General features: G+C 28.6%; 1 protein-coding gene across 2 annotated transcripts in view; it reads right to left on the reverse strand.

Annotated features, from left to right (window-relative positions):
* Nucleotides 1-22,795, reverse strand: part of cv-c (RhoGTPase activating protein) — a 1,097,329-nt gene that overhangs the window by 728,199 nt on the left and 346,335 nt on the right. For both annotated transcript variants that reach the window (XM_075370603.1, XM_075370602.1), the window contains exon 3: nucleotides 2,757-2,853. In XM_075370603.1, coding sequence (XP_075226718.1) covers nucleotides 2,757-2,853 — 97 coding nt within the window. The remainder of the gene's footprint in view (nucleotides 1-2,756; nucleotides 2,854-22,795) is intronic.

Consider the following 22,795-nt stretch of genomic DNA (forward strand, 5'->3'; position numbering starts at 1 on the left):
TATCGGTTTTTTCATATTTATTTGTGTCCCTTTAATTCTAATATAACGGCTGCAAAAACTTTATAAGATATATCTGTAATTCGTTTCAATTACTAATTTATATGACTGATTTAAAGGTAATTTTAGGCCGGTAGAGAAAATTATTTGAATTTGCCTACTGTAATAGATTAAAAACGAAAAAAATAGCGCTTTTTTTCATTAGTAATAGATTTCAGTATAAGAAATCTTTTATAAATGCATATGTATTAAACGTTAAGTTCTGAAACTTTTTTATTTTTTTTGTAAAACCTTTACTTTTATGGAAATTAACACCTTTATACAATTATTATTTGTAGAAAAACATTTTCAAGTTTCACTTGTACCGTAATGTGCTGTTGTTATGCTTAATAAAATGTTAAATACGTTTCATTATTATGAATAATGTATTGTTTATAAATTTTTCACTTTATATATATATATATGTATATATATATATATAAATTGCGTTAAATAAAAAGAGTAGAACAAACTATGTTGTATTTCATTATTATGATCTGTTCTACTTATACAATAATAAAATTAATTTCACACTCAAAAAACTTATACAAATATTTGGGAAAACAAACCCAACATCAATTCAGTTGGCATATCCTGTTAGCTACAAACAGTTAAGAACTGTATCGATGTACACAACCGAGATGTTTCAAGACAAATACTTAAAATCTAATATTTGTCGTCAAGAAAATTTATTGAGAGAACATTTGTTTTTATAGTAAACATTATTTTGTATTTAAAAAAAAAAATGTTATTACTTGAAATTTCATTTTTCAGAAACCTAGTAGATTTTCAAACAATTTTGTTATCATCATACTAAATGATTTATTTTCTGTTCAAAACACGTATGAAAAGTAGAAAATTAAAATATATAAATATTAAGACATACCGCTTTTTTTTGAAAACTTAAAATTTCCTTCTTCGTAACAGAAAATTAATTAGAACAATCAAAACGAGATATGTACTTGATAAATAATTCTAATTCCGATGTACCAAACCCATAAATTTTAACAAATTACGATTCGAATCCGGTTTCGCGGGTTGAATATTTTACTCTTGTTTATATTTTCATTTTTTGTATAATATTTGTAATAAAATAAATAAGTTTAATTGCAGTTTACGGAAGTACATCTCATCCTAAAAATGTTAATATATGTCTTGAATACATGACCACAGAAATATGATTTTTTGACCAGTTCATAAAACACTACTTGTCGAACACTACACTTCATTTACACTCATACATATCATCCTCATTAATCCTCTGAAGTATTATCTGAACGGTAATTACCGGAGGCTAAACAGGAAAAAGAAAGGGTTGGCGTGTTGAGAAAGAGATTTAATATTTAACCGCTAATTAGTTTCTTAAGTAATACGTATCACTAAAGTTTCATTGGTTCAAATACTACTTCTGACAAATCGGAGTGTTGCGTGGTTCTAATCATTCTGAATACTATATAATCCAACCAGTTACAATACCCCAATGTTTTCAACAATCACAAAAATTTATAGGTCTTCTAATAAGGAAACATCGATTTAGATCAAGTACAGTACACAATTATTTTTATAAATCTCACTACTGAATTTTTTGTATATTTGAGATTACATACCATACCTAATCAATCACAATACCGTATGAGTTTTACCATCCAGAAGGAAGATACACACTTCTGACCAATTAGAAATTACTAAATTTTAGCTTAAACTTAATTTTTATTTAATTTATTTTTGTACCCAAAAATTTAATTTAATTTTTGTAACCTTAATTTAAACTAGAGCTATAAATTAAGCTATAAACAGTGATAAAAATAAAGACACATTTATAAATTTAAAAAAAATTGGTACTTTATTTTATATAAAACTAAATAGCCATTTCAATTCCAATGGAACCATCTTCAGTAGTAACAATCAGTCTTATTGAAATACGGAAGGGAGAACATGCAGCTTCTGCGACGATCTACATGTTACTGGTAAAAGTTTTTAATGGTAAAAATGTTAAACAAATATTACTTCGTTGTTAATAAAAAAATAAATAAAAAATAATAATAATGATAAACAACAAACAAAAACAAAATAAAAAAAATGAAAATCACGACTTGATGGTTTTATAACCAATTTTGATACAGTAATTTCTTTAGAAATCGACGAATCTATAACATTAATCAAATTGCGTGTTTTTTTTTTATGCATTAGACTATATTTAAAATACATATTGAGTCATATTTTTTGTAATATAAGTAATAACAATAATGTAAAAAAAGCAATGTAATAGAGTTTCATGTAAATAATGATGTAATAATTTCTAGTAATAACTATGTACGTATTGTAGTTAGAAACACTTTTAAAAAAGAAAATAATTCCTAATTACAGTTTAAATTTGCCAAATTACCTTAATTTGCATTTAACAACACTGTACGTTTAAAAAAAAATTGACGGTATAAGAAGAATAAATGTAATACTTTATCGTGCTTGATTTTCTACTAAAGAGAAAGTGAAGGACAAGAGGTTAAAAAAAAAGTTAAGTGTTGTTTTCATTTTGGGTGTCTTAAATTTCGCGATAGTTGTTAAGAATCGATTATTATTCCTCAGGCAGTTTAGTATACTATATACGGTTCCTGTAAACTATTATAATAGAAAAGGTGAGTTTCGGATAAAAACAGGTTTACTATTTTGACAGTTCTAGCATGCATATTAAAGTATTAGGTACGTTGATTTAAACTCACATTTACTTTCTGTAGATAAAGTTCCAGCTCACGATAGGGATCAGATCCTGATATCACTCCAGCCGCCCTCTCGTCCGGCCTCATCGTCATCTCATTTCTGTAAATAAAAAAATATTAAAAATAAATAAAATTACGAATAAATGCAAATAAAAAAAGTAGACCCACTTTTCGTTTCCGACCCTAATTATTGTGCGGTCAGAAACTCACTGATTTTCATAGTACAACGCACTATATACATTCTATTAACCAGTAGACCCTACTCTCAAGTATCAAGTTTCAAGTCATTCACCATTATGACTCACTGCATTAATTTGTATGAAAAATACACCTCTGCACAGCCAACGTAACCTAAAATTGATTTTCGATCTTAAATTGAGTGTAACTCAAGAACGACTCAACCAATCTTCATCAAGTTTTCACATGCACAATTTCAGATACACTACTACTGAAAACCATAATATCAATGAAATTAATTTAATAGTTTTGTTGGTTTTTGAGGCATAAATTTTATACATAGGCCTATATAAATACGCAAAAAAAAATTTGCCACCGTCGTGTTCGACCCTTGGCGATTCCAATATCTTGGAATTTTTCCTGGCAGGTTTACGGGTAATTTGCCAATGCGGTTAATTGAAACCCAACCACCAAAGAAAACCGGTATCCACGGTCTAGTATTCAAATCCATATAAAAGCAACTTCCTTTACAAGGACTCAAACCTTAGAACTATCGACTTCGAAAATCAGCTGATTTTGCGATGACGAGATTAGCCACCCACTAGTCTAACCCGGTGGGTATATACAAATATATAAATATATATGTAAGGAAAATTACATTTTAAGTGAATGTAATTTTCGTACTCTTCATACCTTAATATATATATGTATACACAGGGTGTCCCATATAAAACGCAACCCATCAATCACTCATCCATGAAATGTCAAAAGTCAAGCTTACTCCCCTACTCGTCAAACATCTGAACATTGTGGCGACGCAGTAGAACACTACCGATAGTAACAACAATGCAATCATAACTTTCAGTGTATTGCTAGAGACAAGATGGTGTTTTCGCTAGATGAACGTGTTTTCATTGTTGAATCGTACTTCAGTACGAAATCAGTGGTTGCAGTGCAAGATTTGTTTCGCCAGCTCCTAACAAAACATCAGTATTAAGGTTAGTTGCAAAATTTAGAGAGACTGGTTCTGTTACTAACAAGGAACACAAAATATCTGCGTCAGTGTTGAATACAGATACAATCGCTGAAATCAAAGACCGATTACTCGCCTCGTCAAATAAATCGATCAGACGTTTGTCTGCTGAAATTAATTTGTCTAAATCAACTGTTCATCGGGCGACCAAACAATTACAATTACGACCTTATCGCATTCAAACGGTTCATCGACTTCTTGAGCCCGACAAAGAAAAACGGCTACAATATTGTCAACGGTTCCGTCGATTTCTGCGTGAGGGAATTAATGTTATGGATTCGTTATTTTTCACAGATGAAGCACGGTTTCATTAGGATGGGTACGTAAACAGCCAAAACAGTAGTATTTGGAATGCTGAAAATCCCCACGTTTATCACGAAAAACAATTACACCCGCAGAAGTTGAACGTGTGGTGCACGATATCGCGGAAGAAAATAATCGGTCCTATTTTTTTCGAGTACACCATTAATGCAGAACGATATCAGGATATTTTATTTCAGTTAATTTCACTCTTGGAAGAGGAAGACAGACACTGCTGGCTACAACATGACAGTGCGACATCGCATTACGCAGGTTCAACTTCTGATTTCGTTGAGGAATTCTTTGGTAATCGTGTTATCGGTCGAGGCTTGTGGCCACCAAGATCTAGAGATTTGACTGCGGCGGATTTTTTTCTACGGGGTTACCTCAAAGAAAAAGCCTACAGCAACGAACCACGAACACTTGAACGATTGAAAGTCAATATTGAACAAGCTGTATTAAATATCCAGACACAAACATTGAAAAAAGTTGCAAGAAACACTGTAAAATAATTTAAGCTTGTATTCAAGAAGATGGCGGCCACTTTCAACATTTACTCTATATGTAAGGTAATGGATGGTAATAATAAAATTTACATTTTCACATGCCTTTTTATTATTTCAATACCTACCAATATAAGGTTGGGTTGCGTTTTATATGAGACACTCTGTATCAAATTCAATTTCACCCCCAATCCTACCATTCGACCGAAAGTAATACCGTACGTCCTCAAAACGCCGTACCTCTCTTCAAAACATTGATAAAAAAATATGGAAATAATTAAATAATTCTGTTAAATTTATGACTTAATTGTTAAATGATAACAGAAGATATTACAAATTATTTTAAATGAGGGATACCAATTATTTTAGTTATAAGTTTATTTATTTATTTTTTAAATGTGTTATAAGAAGATTTAAACGGTAAATTATGAACTTCATGCGACAATATAGGTATTTAATTTCAGTAGGAATTATTCAGTCTGGCCAACGCATGACGTAACAGACGAAAATTAAACTATGTTGTTCTGAATCACCTTTTCTTTCGTTTAGCAATGTAGGCTCATACTAAAATATAATGAATAATAGTGAACCAATAATCGTACAATAGAGATATGTTATTTTACAATACAAACAGTTTTGTGTACATATGACAACAAAGTTGTGCAGTTTTGTAACGGTCACTAACGGCCAATCTGTAATATTTAAATTATACATCACTAACTGAACGGTATTATTTAATTCATTACTAGTAAACGAAAAACTAGATCCGATGCAGGTAATAAACAAAAAAAAAGCTTTTTTTTAATCAAAGAACATACCATAAAATATCGACATAACTTTCATGTATAAAGTAAACATAACCGAAAATATAAATATTATTTTATTTTTACCATTTATTTTCGAAGTGATACAAAAATATTTCAATTAATTAGAAGTAGTGCACATGTTACACTCTGAGCTGATTGAAGACAAAGAGGTGTTTTTTTTATTTTTTTTTTTTTTATGTATGGAACCAGCACGTTAAAAAGTTCGTTATAAACGTCCATTGGGATCAGGTCGCTAAGAGATTTACCTTATCTATTACTGTAGATCTAATTTATTTATAACACTGAATTCGTTACTTTATCTTTAAAAAAAAAAGAAATAGAAATGATGAAATAATTATATATATATATATAATATATATATATATATATATATATATATATATAATATATTACTACTAACTAAAAAAAATTCGTTTAATAATAATAAAAAATGTCAACCACTACAAAAAACAACGAATAAATTCTACTAGAAATAAACATAATTTAAAAGAAAAAAAAATTACTGAACAAAAATGTAGACTAAAGGAAGAGCAACTCTGTAAAATAAAGATGTAAAAAATGATAAAAAAGAAGAAAAATGTGTTAAGGATAATAAGTTAGATAAAAAAAAAATAATAATAAAAATATAATATTTACAATGCATATCTTAACATATAATTTAGTGAAAGCATCGCAATGATAATGAGATGCAAAGAAGATGTTCCGATGCGATATCACTAAATCTCTTGTATATATTGTAAGCAGTACAAAGCAAAAGCAAGTACGTATAAAACAAGTACTGTAGGTGGATAACAAGTTACATGTCTCGAATTGCTACTGCAGTAAAATGAGTGCGCGGCTACTAACACAAACTATTATCATATATGTACAATCAGTAACAGCGTGAAAGAGAAAGTCACAATGTACATTTACAAGCTCATAAAAATATTTTTTACTAAATAATTTAACGAAAAAATTATTTATTTCTTATTTAAATAAACACTGTATCAAAAATAACGTCAACGTTCTTCAAAATGCTTAAGTACGAGTATTTGAACTATGCGGTTAACGTAACGGTACTTTATTATCGTCTTCCGGTTATAACAAATAAAAATCAAAAGATTTTTATCTGAATTACCCAATATAAAAAAATAATAGTCAATCAATAAAAAATTAACAACCACAAATAAATATTTACATTCATTTAATATTTTTATTTTATACTATACTATATATATAATTTTATTAAAAAAAAAGTTTTTTTTCTTAAAATTAAATTAATTTTTCCAATGGAGTGGTTCCGAAATAAGACAACACATAATAAAAGAATGAAGCTAAGAAAGGTAAATTGAAAGAAAGGTAAATGGTCAGTTTCAACAAAGAAATTATGGTGATCTTAACAGAAAATATAATAGTAATTGTTAACTTAATAACAACAATATTATTTTTATTTTATATTTTATTTTTCAAGATTTTCCAACTAAAACTGTAATTAAAAAAAAAAAAACAGAAGATCTATAATATCAAAATTAAAAGAAAAGTTTTTTTAATTTTTCAAACAGCGAATAAAAATAAATAAAAAGTAATTTTATAATTCTTTCTCCGTATTTCCTACGCTAAAAAATGTAATTAAACAAACTGACTCAAAATACTAATAGCAGAGTCGCTAAAACGCCAAGGTCAAGCATCTTGCGCCTGCTTTTTGATGTTTCTCCTTCTATATTTCAGCATGAAAGACCAATATCCATATGTAACGCATCAGTACACAAAAAATTAGTTTTGTGTTGTATAATATATTTCAAAAAGTTTGATATAAAATTTTAGATTCGTCAATAATGCTATAAACAAGATGATAAGGATATAATTACAGAATGACAATAACAACAGAATTAAATAGATTAAATATATATAAACCTAGGCCGTACAGAAAGTAAGAACCGTTTGCGCATCGCATGTGCACAGCTTCACTAACAACAATGGGTCAAGACCAGTTAGTTTTATTTGTTATTCTGCTAGTTCTGAACGAAATTTCGTAGCTTTACTGTGATACCGAATGATTTTGCGTGTGTTTATAATGAATACGGTGCTGACTGTACGATCGGTCAAACGTTTTTGAATCCATAACGTGTTCTTGTGGAAATTCATCGTAAAATTACTGTGTATATGGTGACAGTGAAATTAAAGAAGGAAACGTAAGGAAATGGTTTTATTTATGACACAGTTTTGTATCATGACAATGCACGCACACATATCGCGAGAAAATTTGTGAACTTCCCAAAAAATTAAGAGAGGATGTTTTTCTCATCTGTTGTACAATCCAGATCTTGCTCCAAGCGATTTCTACCTGTTTACAAAATTGAAGGAGTTTCTTGTAGGGAACCGCCATTAAAATGACGGCGACGTCATTTCATGAGTGCTATTCATGAGTGACTTAATGGAATGGGCAGCAGACTTCTTCGATGACGTCATACAAAAACTAGTGCCACAAATATGACATATGCTTGAACTTTGGAAGTGATTATGTGAAAAAACCGTAAAAGATGGATTATGATGCATATATTAAAATAAATAAATAAATATGTCAGAAAACAAAAACGGCTTTTATTTTCTGGACAACCGTCGTGTATATATATATATATATATATATATATATATATAAAACCCTTAAGAAAATTTAATTTTTAATCTTCTTCATTAATATTGGTAAAATAGTTTAACACACTACTTGAAACAAAACCATGACAGCCTTTGCAGGATTAAAAAAAATGTCAATAACTACGTCGTTTAATTAACAATAAACAAGACGATAACGCACTTATTGAAAGTTCATAGTCTCAAAGTAGAATAATACTAATAAAACAAGCGAAAATAAAATAAAAAATAGAAGAAATTATTGAGTTAATTTAAATGACGAAATATAATATAAGTATTATCATTCAAAAGAGACAATTAAGAGTGTGCAATATAAACAACCTTAAAATTATATGCAAAAAAAACTTATTAGTAGATGTAAATTATCATATTTATTATTACAGGTTAAAGGTTGAAGCTTATCAAACAGTACACTTCCTGCCCAATAATAATCAATAATTCCGGTCAATAAGTGTATATTTTTATATTATAATGCCTCAATTTTTTTATTACCTGATTATGTTAACTAAAAAATAACCTAAGTTTATCAAAATTACAATTTTTTTTTGTTTTTTTTATTATTACTAATGTCTACGTTACAATCTGTTCAACAAGTGAACAATAAGCAACCACCAAGACCCAATGAGATGAGGATGATATATATGACATGTAAATGAAGCGTAGTCTTATAAGACTCAGGCCGACATCCCTGAGAGGTGCGGTTAATTGAATCCCAACCATCAAAGTACACCGGTATCCACTGTCTAGTATTCAAATCCGTATAAAACAAACCATCTTTTACTAGGATTTAAACCTGAGAACCTAGACTTCGAAAATCACTGTTAAACAGGTAAGGTAGAAATTCTAAGTGGTGGGCTTTTCATTTATTAAGAATACAAAAGTTGTATAAATTAAATTTCCACTTACTAACAATTTAAAAAGTGTAAATCCTAGTACTTTCGGAGCTATTAGTTCATCTTCAGGGATTTTCTAAAAGATGTTAATTTAAATTCAAACCAATAAACGTTTTTAAATTAAACTGTTACGTTTATAATAGCCGGTCGTCAAGAATAAAATTAATTCGTACGTCAATAAGACAGTAACGTCATGTCTTTAAGATGTTTGTGTAAATTGAATTAAATACTAGTAAGTAAATTTAATTAAGTAAATTAAATTTGTACAAAGGTTTATTTAAATTTAAAATGAAGACGAAATTTACGTACGTAATTTTGTATTTCAGAATGATGATTGTACACACAGGTTAAAAGCTAAACAATATCTTTGTAGGGTTAATTAAAGAATATCTAATAATTATAAAGCGTAACAGGTAAGTAAATTTTATATTTATTTACACAATTTACGAAGGTAAATATGTATTGTTTCTTAAAAGAGATTTCAAAAGAAAAATTACAGGGGAAATTATCATTAATCATTAATATTATTATTATGATTTCAGAATCAAAAATAATTTAGGTCTACCTAAAAAAATTCTACCTCACTAAATTATACTTCTGTAGGCACCGGGAATTATATTATTAATAACGAATTAAAATCAGATATCTACGTTTATGTAACGTTAAGTCTAGTTTCCTAAAACTTCATTTTTTTGAATAACTGAACATAAAACAAAGGTAAGATGATAAAATCATGAACATAATCATCTTAACAACCAATTAAGAATCAACACTTTTCCGATAAAAGAGAATCGAAATTAATATATATATATATATATATATATATATATATATATATATATATATATATATATATATACTACGTGAAATGATAAATTACTATTTAGCAAATATTACAAAGATAAGTTCATTATTAATTCTGATTATTTTCTATTTTCATTATTATCTAGATTTTAATATATTCATGGTTATTATTAACATATACGAGAACAATAAATAATAAAAATAATAATAAATTAATAAAAAATTATTTTTTGTACTTGTTTTTTGCACTGGAAAAAAAATTTGTTAAATAATATAATTTATTTTTAAATTTAAATCAAAATGATCGGTCGATTTAGAAATAACAAAAAGAACTTACTTCTTAATACAGAAGTACGTTAAAAACAAATATGTGAATTAACAAATAAAATCTAAACCCATCGTCTAATTAACCGTCTGGGTTGGTCTAGTGGTAAACTCGTCGTCATAAATCAGCTGATTTCGAAGACGAGATTTTTCAGGTTAAAATCTTAATAAAGGTAGTTGTTATTCGGATTTGAATACTAGGTCGTGGATACCGATGTTCTTTGGTGGTTGGGTTTCAATTAACCACACGTCTCAGGAATGGTCGGCTTGAGTATTCTCAAGACTGCACATTTAACGGTACAGTTACATTACACTGATGTCGCTAATGAACAACTGTTGATGCGACTATAAATAAAAATCTGATGTGTACACCACATGACTTCCTTGTATCCCTATTAAATTACATATACACATTTTTTTTTTAAATTGAAAGTACATAAAATTTTATTTCGTTAATAACTTCTGATATTTTTTCATATTCTTTTTTTTATTGTTATTATTGAATTATCTTTTTTTTCTTATTATTGAGTAATTATTAATTGTAATTTATTTTTACAATCAGAGGTTATTAATTAATTATTAATAAATCAATATATTTAAATTAAAAAAAACAAAGGAGATGAAGCCGGATTCGAACCGATGTGCATTCCCCTTGTAAGATCTAAATATTTCATTAATTAAAATTTTATATGACTAAAACTCTGGAACCAATGAAAATAAATACCACTTATGATAGAACGTTAAAAGCTCTTAATGAGAGCTTATTACTGCTGTTAAGAAAATTTCGAAAAGCCATTTTTTTTTATTTTGAGCTTTTTTGGAAACTTTAGGTTCAGTCAATTGCAATCAAAAGGGGGAGTGCACAACCAGCTGTTACAGCCGTCCTAAATACAAAATTTCAACATTCTACGGCTAATCGTTTTTGAATTATTCAAGATATATGCGTACGTACAGACGTCACGCCAAAAATAGTCAAAATAGATTCATAGATCATCAGAATGGATATTTCTGTTGTAATCTGAAAACAAAAATTTTCGCGGTCACAATACTTCCTTTATTTCGTACAAGGAAGTAAAAAAAAAAAATATAAAATCGTTCAAATAATAAAAAGCAGATAAAGTGTGAAAAATATACAAATGTTGACGTTTACTGACGTGGTAAAAAAAACTTGATTATTTTTTCTTTCTTTTATCACAAACCGCACAGCTGTAACTGTAATATATATATTTTTTTTTGTAATAACGGAAAGACTTTATGGATTCTCTGTATATAAAAAAAGAAAATATAAAAAGTATTGTGTGTATGTGTGCGCACACACATACATGCTCGAGAACGCGCATACAGAGAAAGAAAGAGAGAGAGAGAGAGTGAGAGAGAGAGAGAGAGAGAGAGAGAGAAATAAACAAAGATTAAATACAGCAGAGAACTTGAAAAAGTTCATAAAGAAATTATCAGTAATAAACTTAAAAAAAAGATGCAACTCGCTAATTTATATAGGTCAACTGAAAAAAAAACTAGTAGATTGACCAAGTAGAACTCATGAAGAAGATTAGATCAATAAAATTATCCTTCCTTTTTAAATAAAAATAAATCTATTAAAAAATATACTAAAATTATAAATTTTATAAAAAATTAATTAACGTTTAATGGATCAAAAATTAAGAAGGGATCTGACCAAAAAAAATGAGCTAAAAATTATAACAAAGTCAATCTGGTACGACGTCAATGATGAAAATAGCGAGTTTCAAACGATAAAACAAAAAATTTATCAAGTGAAATTACGCATTAATCTGAAATGTAAAGATGTTTTCAGTTCAAATAATATAGTCATAGGCTCCAATTTAACGATATTTCAAGAAATTATAATCAATTATTGGTTAATATATTCGCTTACATTACAGAATAAGAAAGAGACACACGTACTGGCACAACTAATGATAAAAACGTTTTTACCATGTTTACGATGACACAACACGAGACAATGGTATGATGTTTTAGGACCAACCATAGGCCTAAAGGTCAATGAAAGTTAAGTCACATCCTCTTTGTACTGTTGATGGGAGGAGAACGTACTGTTAGGAACGGTGGAAGAGATGATAATGTAATTGGATGAATGGGTAGAAGAAATTGGATCGTTACAATTGATATAAGAGGACAGCATAACAAAACAAACATACAAATAAACAAACAAAAATGAATCAAACAAATAATATGCATATAAACATTACAATGCTTACACAACAAACATCTAGATGAATATAATGGATCAAAAACACGATACCACAAAATAAAATAAATGAGATGCGGTTTGCGGTAACAATTCTTACACCATTAAATTTTTATGTACAGATATATTTACAATTAAAAAAAAAGATAAAAAGCGCAAACGAAGGTAATAAAAGCCAATAACAGAAAGTATAAAATATATGAGAATAACCGTTGAAAATAAAAAAAAACGTCACCGCAAAATAATTATCTTTGCTGAAATGTAGCTTATTTATAATAAACAAACAAAAATGAATCAAACAAATAATATGCATATAAACATTACAATGCTTACACAACAAACATCTAGATGAATATAATGGATCAAAAACACGATACCACAAAATAAAATAAATGAGATGCGGTTTGCGGTAACAATTCTTACACCATTAAATTTTTATGTACAGATATATTTACAATTAAAAAAAAAGATAAAAAGCGCAAACGAAGGTAATAAAAGCCAATAACAGAAAGTATAAAATATATGAGAATAACCGTTGAAAATAAAAAAAAACGTCACCGCAAAATAATTATCTTTGCTGAAATGTAGCTTATTTATAATTATATAAGAACTAATTATTAAAAAAGGACAAAAGTAATCTTAAATAAAAAACAAATAAACTGTATAATAATAAAATAATATCTACATCTTGTACAGAGAAAGATAAAGCCTTGATTTAACGACCTTCCTCGTAAATGCTAATTCATTAAAATTTGTTACAATTTTTATTGTATAAAACACTATTGTATATTCTTAACAATTTTAATTTCTTTTATAGATCTGTTCACTTTAAAAAATATACTTTGAAACTTTACAACTGTAAATGAAGAGGAAAAATTAACAACTTTCCTAATAAAGGTCGTTTTTTACTTCCTAATACGAAGTAAAGGAAGTATTGTGATCGTGAAAGATTTCGGTTTTCAGATTTAAACGGTCAAAGTGGAATGGTCCACTTTGACCATTCCTGAATCCATTTTGACTAGTTTCAGCTTGACGTCTGTAAGTCTCGCATAACTCAAAGACGATTAGCCGTAGAATGTTAACATTTTGTATTTAGGACTTTTGTAACATCTTGCTGTGCACCACACCTTTGATTGCAATCAACTGAACTAAAAGTGTCCAAAAAAGTCCAAAATAAAAAAAAAATTGGATTTTGGACTTTTTCTTAACTGCAGTAATTAGCCCTCATTGAGAGTATTTCAATGATATATCATAAGTGGTACTTATTTTCTTTGGTTCCAGAGTTACAGCCAAATAGAATTTTAATTAATGAAATATTTGGATCTTACAAGGGAAAGGCACATCGATTCGAATCAGACTTCCATCTTCTTATTTTTTTTAACTTTTTTCTTCTTTTTAATTAAATATATTGATTTATTAATAATTATTAACTACTAATTGTAAAAAAAGTTTTACAATAAATAATAGTTCAATAATTACAATTACAAAAAATAAATGAAAGATATCAGAAGTACTAAATGAAATAAAATTTTATGCACTTTTCATTTAAAAAAAAAAAAAAAAAATTGTATATATAATTTAATAGGCGTACAAGGAAGTCATGTTGTGTCCACATCATACCTCTTACCAAGATCTTACACGCACAATTAACTTCTAAGGTAAAAATTGCCCTTCAAACAAGATATTCATCGGCGAGAATGAAAAAAATAATTCGCCACATTAAAACTCATTAAAATTCAAAACTGTAGAAACGCAAAAAAGAATCGTTCTTTTCAATCAGAAGAAACTTAGCCAAATACGGCGAAAGCATTGAAACAACCACACAAAATAAAAAACAATAATAATAATTTGAATGACATAAAGTAAAAAAAATGAAATTACCGCTTTAAAAAATTATACTACTGTTTTTGTTTTCTTCTTAATTCTCAATTTAAATTCTTTTAGGGCTTTAAACAGTTTTACAACTTTTGTTCATTTCTTTTTCAGATTTTGGACCAAACATAAGTATTTTAGGGTTAAATTAAGTGAAAATAAATTTGAATAAGATCTAGTGATGAATGCGTCTTCCCAAATCAGCTGATTGGAAGTCGAGAATTCCAGCGTTCAAATCCTAGTAAAGGCAGTTACTTTTATACTATTTGAATACTAGATAATACTAGATACCGATGTTCTTTGGTGGTTGGGTTTCAGTTAACCACACATCTCAGGAATGGTCGAACTGAGATTGTACAAGACTATACTTCATTTACACTCATACATATCATCCTCATTAATCCTCTGAAGTAATGCCTGAACGGTAATTCCCAGAGGTTAAACAGAAAAAAGAAAGAAAGGATAGAATGATGGGGGGTTACCAATAATGTGAGTGAAATGAATTAGAAGGATGGAGGTAACCAATACAATTTAGTTATTGTGGGAGATAAGAATTGGTAGGTTGTCATACCCAAAAAAAAATATTTCATATATTAGATACTGGTCTGGTTGGGCAATTGTATACGAGATATGCTGTGCATTTATCCAGTGTGTTGTTTTCATGAATATATCAGTTTCATTTCGTCGGCTAAATACATGTGTGTATACGTGTATGTGTATTAATGCGCGGGCGCATTTAAACCTGAGGTATCCTTGGATTTTAGATAAAATAAGTCATTTTTTTTATTTTGGTATTTCACGTAACAAGATATTGCAGTATGACTTACGAAATAAAAGGCTTTTATTTAAATACTGACATCTTACAAAAAAAAAATCTTTGAGCTATAAAATAACAAGCTTTATGTTATTTTCTACGTTATTGTTGCGAGTTACTATAGTATTTACTTGAAGAAAGGCTAGAGAATTACAGAAAAGTAAGAATAAAAAAAATGCCCTCTTTTTTTGAAATAGCCATAACTTTGTTAAATATTACATAAAAAAAAATAAAAGAACAATTTTACTCGTCAATTACAACATTAAATTTAAAAAATGCTTCCAAACTTGAGTTCCGTACAGGACAAACCTTTTCTTTTTTTGATTAGCGTAGGAATTACCGTTCACGAATTACTTCAGAGAATGAATGAAGATGATAAGTACGAGTGTAAATGAAGTTTAGTCTTGTACAATCTCAGTTTGACATTCCAGAGATGTGAGAGTGATTGAAACCCAACCATCAAAGAACACTGGTATCTACGATCTAGTATTCAAATACGTATAAAAGTAACTGCCTTTACTAGGACTTGAACGCTAAATCAACTAATTTGGAAAACGCATTCACTGCTAGACCATCCCGGTGGATCACAGGAAAAACCTGATTAAAAAACACTTATGTTTACATAGTTCGTTAATTAATTCCAAAAAAGGAAACTTGAATGGTCAATTACAATCGAAAAATTCTTTTTCGTAATAATGCAATGCATTGCAGGACCTCGTACTTTTCTTGAAGCAGTGTGAAGCAACTATACAGTCTTTCTAACAGACGGTGCAGATTAATGTCTCTTTCAACGAAGCCTTTACTACCTATCAAAACCCTTAATCCTCTCTTTTGTTAATTTAAATTATAAAGCTATACCATATAAGAGTATAATGTTGTTTGAACACTTTGTTGTGTTGTCTTTACTGATGATATTGTTCACATATTCTACAAAAAAAAAAAAAATACACGCAAGAAAAAGAGAGAGTACAATAAAAGAACAGATCGCGCGTGCTTTAAAAATTATGCAACGCATAAAATAACGTTCAGTGAAAAAGATTTACTACCGAATGAATCGTACAGCAACTACCGTTAAGTATTATTAGTCAATAAATGTATTCATATTTTAGATCTAGCATGAAAATATAAACACAATATATATTAATAAGAAATAAAATATTGTTGATTCGTTTTTTTTTATGATTAAAAAATAAAAATACAAATAAACGCAAGTCAAGGTTCAAAAATAAAGCAAATAATAACTGAAGTAAAAATAATACTAACGATAATAATAATACGTCGGTAATGTTCATCAAACGAAATTGAAAGCAGTTCAGAAGTGAAACGTGTAATTTTAAAATTATACCAACAGATGCCGCAATGATCACTCAAGTTATACCGCCAAGCATAAATTGATACTGACACAATTAATTTATATTAATATATTATTAAATAAGTAATACATATAATTGAGCACGCTGATGTTGAAACATGCACGCGCCTGATATCCTCAATAAAATAATCTCTAAGGCATTTCAAAACACATTCTTTTTAAACGCAACACAATCTAAAGAAAAATATTTTTTTTTAATACAGCGTTAATAAACGCACGCAAACTCACACACACAGAATAAGAAGAAATGTCTGATTCAATAATTCAAAAACATGACGGCTACAGAAACAAAATTAACTCTAATAATACGTTTTCAAACTCTGAAGTTTAGCACGATTTCTCATTTTGCTTAAATATGTTTAAAGAAGAGGAAAAACGTTTTAATTTTTTTATTTTGTTTTTTAAAGATTAAAAAATTACAAATTTACAAGTTAGATGATAGTTTTTTACTTTTTACTTTTGAACTAAAATGTATATTACTACAAAAAACATACATTACTTTAAAAAAAAAAAAAAATTAAATTTGGCTTTTTAAATAGCCTGACAAAATATACTCGCAATTTCAGCATGACCGTTCAATAACTACAACATTCAATTAACACTTCAAAATTTATATTTTATTCCGTAATACTTTTCTTTATTTATAAAATTCACTTAGTATCAGCAATAGCATTTCATATAATTATTATTTATTATGTATTACGATAGATTGTAACGACATCCTTTTGAAGCAAAGCTTCTTAATGCAAGTTTCGCGATGGGGAGTCAACTGAGAAAAAACGAGCATCAAGAAAAAGCTTCATGCGCTAGTCGATTCTCCGACCAAATCTACTGTGTAATGCAATACTTCTGACCATATAGAATAGAAAACACGTGCTCCAACTTATAATAATGATTAAACTTAAATGTTATGTTTAAATTTTTGTATGTTTTATGTAAATAAATATTTTTATCTGTATTTCATTGTTATTTCATATTTCTTATTAATAAAAAATTTTATCATTTGTGTATATTGCGTATACGTTATTTTACATCATTAATAAATAATTCATACAATATTTCGTAAGAAGCATAACTTCCGTCGTGAGTCCACGCACCGACGCATTTTATTTACTAATTTCATATCTATTGATGCTAGTCTAATAAAGGTTTTGCCAAGATTTTCCTTGATTCTTTCGAGCAAATACTAGAACAGTTCCATTTTTTTTATCATCCGTGGAATAGAACATTACTAATGTTTCCTATTGTTATGTACTTATAAATAAACACTTATTTATATAACTTAAAAAATATAACCCTGAAGTTATATTTCATAATACAGTAAATGTATTCAGTATTTCAGTTCACTATTCGGGTTTGTTTGTTTGTTTAGAATTAATCTAACTTTAAGGTCCATCCATATTTATACCTGTATCATACGCGTATCACGTTATTTATGATTATAGAATTAATTAACCTAGCAAGAACAGCAATTTTTATCGTGATTTTCTATATGATTCATTGAGATGGGCATGACTGGATAACTTGGATGAATTCGTTTCTTTCCGTATCCGTTTTTCAATGAATCCGTATCTTTTAATACATAAGTTAAAAGTAAAAAATGTAAAGTCACTTTCAAAATATTTTGAACATATTAAACTATATTTTAAAATCTTAGTCGGGACTCAAAACAGAGAATAAAAATTTTATTTACTCAAGTAATTATTTAGTATGCATTAAAACATATTTTTTAAGACAATTTATATATTTTTGTCTTCTTATACAACCACCATTATAATATTTCACAATTTCTTGCTATTTTAATATCATATTAGTGTTTGAGCACACAGTAAAAGTATGCTTCTATATAAAATCATTCATGTAAAATCAGTCCACCAAAATTACCTACCAACCCACAAGCGGGCTGATGAATTACACATATACTATATACAGTGTAAACTAATTAAAAAAAAAAATTATTTACATGAGAATAAAGTTAATGAATGGGTTTTACTTTCCTGACATCATACTACTCTATAGCTTATAGCATAGTACTCTAAGATGAACAATTTGTAGCGTGTATGAAAATGCCCTGCCTGACCCGGATTCGAAACCGGGACCTCCGTATCAAAGGCCGAGACGCTACCACTCGCGCCACGGAGGCTGGCAGTCTTCAGCTATCAGTCCAACAAAATTACACTTAGGGAGACAAAAAAAAAAGTTACCTGTACTCTTATAAGTGGAAATCGTAAAGGGGCTTATAAAAACGTAAAATAATAAATGCGTGAGTGGAACTGGTGGAGGGGTCATTTGGGGGATTGAAAAAAAAAATGTCCAGTACAAAAGTTGTAGATCATGCAAAAATCTACAACTTTTATACAGGTCACTTTTTAAATAACCTTAAAATTTCCGAGAAAAATGTGAAAAATCTTTTCTTTTTTTCGTTTTTTATTTTTCATTTCCGTAAAAATAATTTCATTTTGACGAAACTTGATGAAAATATATCTTTCTGTATCTCAAATAACCACAATTTTTTTTTTGACGTCTACTTTCGCCGGAAATCGCAATAATACCATCTTCTATCCCTTTTTAACCCCCCAAATCAACCTTCCACCATCACCGCTCTCGCATTTATTTTTTTACGTTTATTATAAGTCCCTTTACCATTTACACTTATAAAAGTGCAAGTAACAATTATTTCACCCTCTAAATGAGTTATTTCGATATGCTGGAAGAAGCAAAGTATGATAATCAGACAACAAACTGGGTATGGGGTTTTTCATTTCTCGACGTTTCGTGAACCAGGGAACCAAAAAAAAAGTATGTTTGAAACTTAATATAACTTTTGACTGGATAACTAATTTTCATAAAATTATGCAAAGAGAATCATATATATGGGGATTTTGTTGGTAAAAATATCTCCAGGGAGTGAGATAGAATTTCTTCGGGGTCAATTTTCTCAAATTTTGCAAACATAACCCTACTTTATATAAAACTCAGAACCTGTTTTGCATGCCTATATTACCATTTTAAAAAATTTGCTCCAAAGTTCTCCCCTTTCCACAGAAATCTAAAAAGGCAACCTTTTTATTTATGGGGTATTTTTAGACCGACTGTTTTTTTTTTTTGTTTATTACTTCTTAAGCACAGTATTAGTGCAAGGCCCAAAAACACCATGCAATGTTTTGGGGCCAATATTCAGGATGGGGGAGCCAAACAAAGTTTAAAAATACATAATTTTTTGAATTTTTTAAACTTTTTCTTGTATCATTATTTTTCCATTATGCAAGCATAAATAACCAACGCCAGGAAAGGATAACAATTTTGTTTTCAGTTCTTTCATTAAAAAAAAAAAGCAAGACCTCTGTTTCTTTTTCCCCATATCTAAGTAATCCTTATTCTATTAAACAAACTTCATCTAACTCTATATATATATATATATATATATATATATATATATATGTGTGTGTGTGTGTGTGTGTGTGTTGGGTGGGTGCGCGCGTGTGCGTTCTTTTGGAGAAAGAACCTGCCAATTATTTCTGAGAAGAAATTCTCAGAAAATTATCTTCTGAGAAGAAGAGAATATATCTGTTCTGCTTTTCTTCTTATCAAATCGATTTTGGATGGTAATCTATAATCTAAAAAAATATGGTAATATACAATCTAAAAAATAATAAGAAAATCCTCAAATAAATTTTTATTACTAATAAAAATGTAAACACTATTACAATTTACCTCTTTATGAAACGTAAAAGAAACAACTTTCTGAAATTTTCCAAAATATATTACTATTACGATAAGGCAATAAAAATTAAATGAAGCCTCCTAATATATCATATAACACAAATACGTAGCATACATTAGAATATCATATTGCACTTAATATTCACTTCCGTTAAAACTGATAGTATATATATATAAATTTATATTTAACCGGATTTTGGGCGGTTTATAACAAGGGTTGTTTAACACCCTATTTTTTCCTTTACAAATTTAGCCGACCTCCCTATATATAACAGCTTCCTGTTTCAAACGTGTAGGTAGGGTGAATGCATGCACAGATCACCCTCAAGACACACCTTTTTCTAAAATAGTAACTACTTAAGAAACTAGTTCTTTTTTCTAAAATTTAATTTATATTCAGGATGTAGAAAATTTTATTGGGAATTAAAAGGAAAAATTAAGTGCCAAACATTTAACACAGATATACATAGATTCAAACATGGAGAATAAGTACAAAAGAAAGCCATTTAAAAATATTGAAATACAGAATAATTAGAATCTGAAATGAATAGGTTTTAAAACAACCTGGAATAAGGTTTTATGACAGAATCAGATATAAAAATAAAACAAGTCTGGTTCATAGGATAATATAATTATCGTTTGGTTTAAAAGAATAAAGAATGCGTAGAAGAAAAAAGCAACAAAAAAGACAAACAGGAGAATATATGAGATAGCAGTTGAAGCAAAAAGAATAGCACTGAATAGAACAGAATACATATGCGCCACAAAACAGTCTAATAACTACAGGCAAAAAATTAAATAAATTTTCCTCTTACAAATAAAAATTTCAGGAATTTTCTTACAGAGCAACACTTTTTCCATCACCTCATGATGGTGTAAAAAATTATAGAATTAATAACCCCACTGGTACACAAACTATCAAATACAGTCTTATAATTATTAGTCAAGCAATTTTTTTACCTACTAACAGATATAAATAATTCTGAAACTGAGATTTTAGTATTCCTGAAATAAGGGATCATAAAATTTGAAAATTCAGATTTTATACCAACCTTTAGGGATGATTCATAAAATGTACGTTACTGATAAACAAACAACGCATCCAGGAAAATAGCACAAATCAAGGGACCTGCATTATTTATATACGAAATGGGCAGGTTATGTTCAACTGTAAAAATCGTAAACAACGTTAACAATAATATTAATGAACCTGTTTTTACTTACTTGAACCTGTTTTTACTTACTTGAACCTGTTCTTGCTATTAAAGATGTAAATGATTTAGATCTATTTTATATTTCATAATCTTAACGCGATTTTTTTTTAATATAAAATATCGCCTGCAATCATCGGGATAACCATACATTATAGAAAAATCGCATTAACAAACGGTATAACATACGAAAAATTGCTCACCGAAATAAAACACGGCAATCTGTTTTCCTGGTTATATTTCTGTAATAGTTTAGGTTATTTTCTTTAGAATTATTCGTATCAGTTAAGTTTGAAGCAATTTTGCTACTGGCTGAAGTTTTAATAAAAGACAAATAATTTTTTCTTTGTAAAAAAACCTCGTAATTTATACAGAAAATTCGTAACCGGTCAACCTTAAATAAGAAAATACGTAAATAAAATTATAAATTAATCTAAGCAAACTTAACCTACGCTCGCTAGTCAAGTTTAGCGAGCGTAGGTTAAGTTTGTGTTTATTGACCACCTGAATAGTCACGCTTAAACATTTTTCTATAAACTAGATACTTTGTTAAACAATGTTTTTAAGTTACTATTCTAATATTTGACTGAACATTTCAAGCTCTTTCGGTTGGGGTTAACTTAACTACCTTAATCATTCGTTGTTAACAGTAAGTCTACGCATCGCCGCGCATCGTAACTGATCAATATTAAATAAGAAAATAAATAAATAGGATTATAAATATAGTCTAACCAAACTTATCCTACGCTCTTTTCGCTCGCTAATATCGACTAGCGAGCGAAGCGAACGTACGTTAAGCTTGTGGTTATTGGCCACCTGAATAGTTGTGGGAATATAACGGATTTTGACCGAATTAAAAAAAATAATAAACGTAAAAAAGGTTAACAGGCCAAAGAATTAAAATTCTTTAGGTGGTCGGCTCCACCTTAATGATTTCATTCAATAATTATACATAAATATTTTCATACAAAACATTACAAGTCAAAAAAAAAAAATTAATATGATAATAAAGTAAGGAAGTTATAATAAATCACGAACCATAGACTAAGTACTCCTATAACATTTTCCTCCTAAATTCTTTTGGCTATAATCCAAAAAAAGATTAATTAAATTAGTAAAACATATTAAAAGTACATAAATATTTTTACGTAATAATAATCGCATATTATGTTAAATTCCACGCAAATATGATTTCATACTTCATTGTATTTTAACATGTGATTATACATATAGATAGGAAGGCGGAACCAGTCGTATGACTTACGATGACATCATGGAATCTCTGAGGAACAGATGTGTTTTCAATGATATTCGTGCCTTCACATCCCATA

The sequence above is a fragment of the Lycorma delicatula genome, chromosome 7 (genome assembly GCF_047948215.1).
Source record: "Lycorma delicatula isolate Av1 chromosome 7, ASM4794821v1, whole genome shotgun sequence".
NCBI classification, from domain to species: Eukaryota; Metazoa; Arthropoda; class Insecta; order Hemiptera; family Fulgoridae; genus Lycorma; species Lycorma delicatula.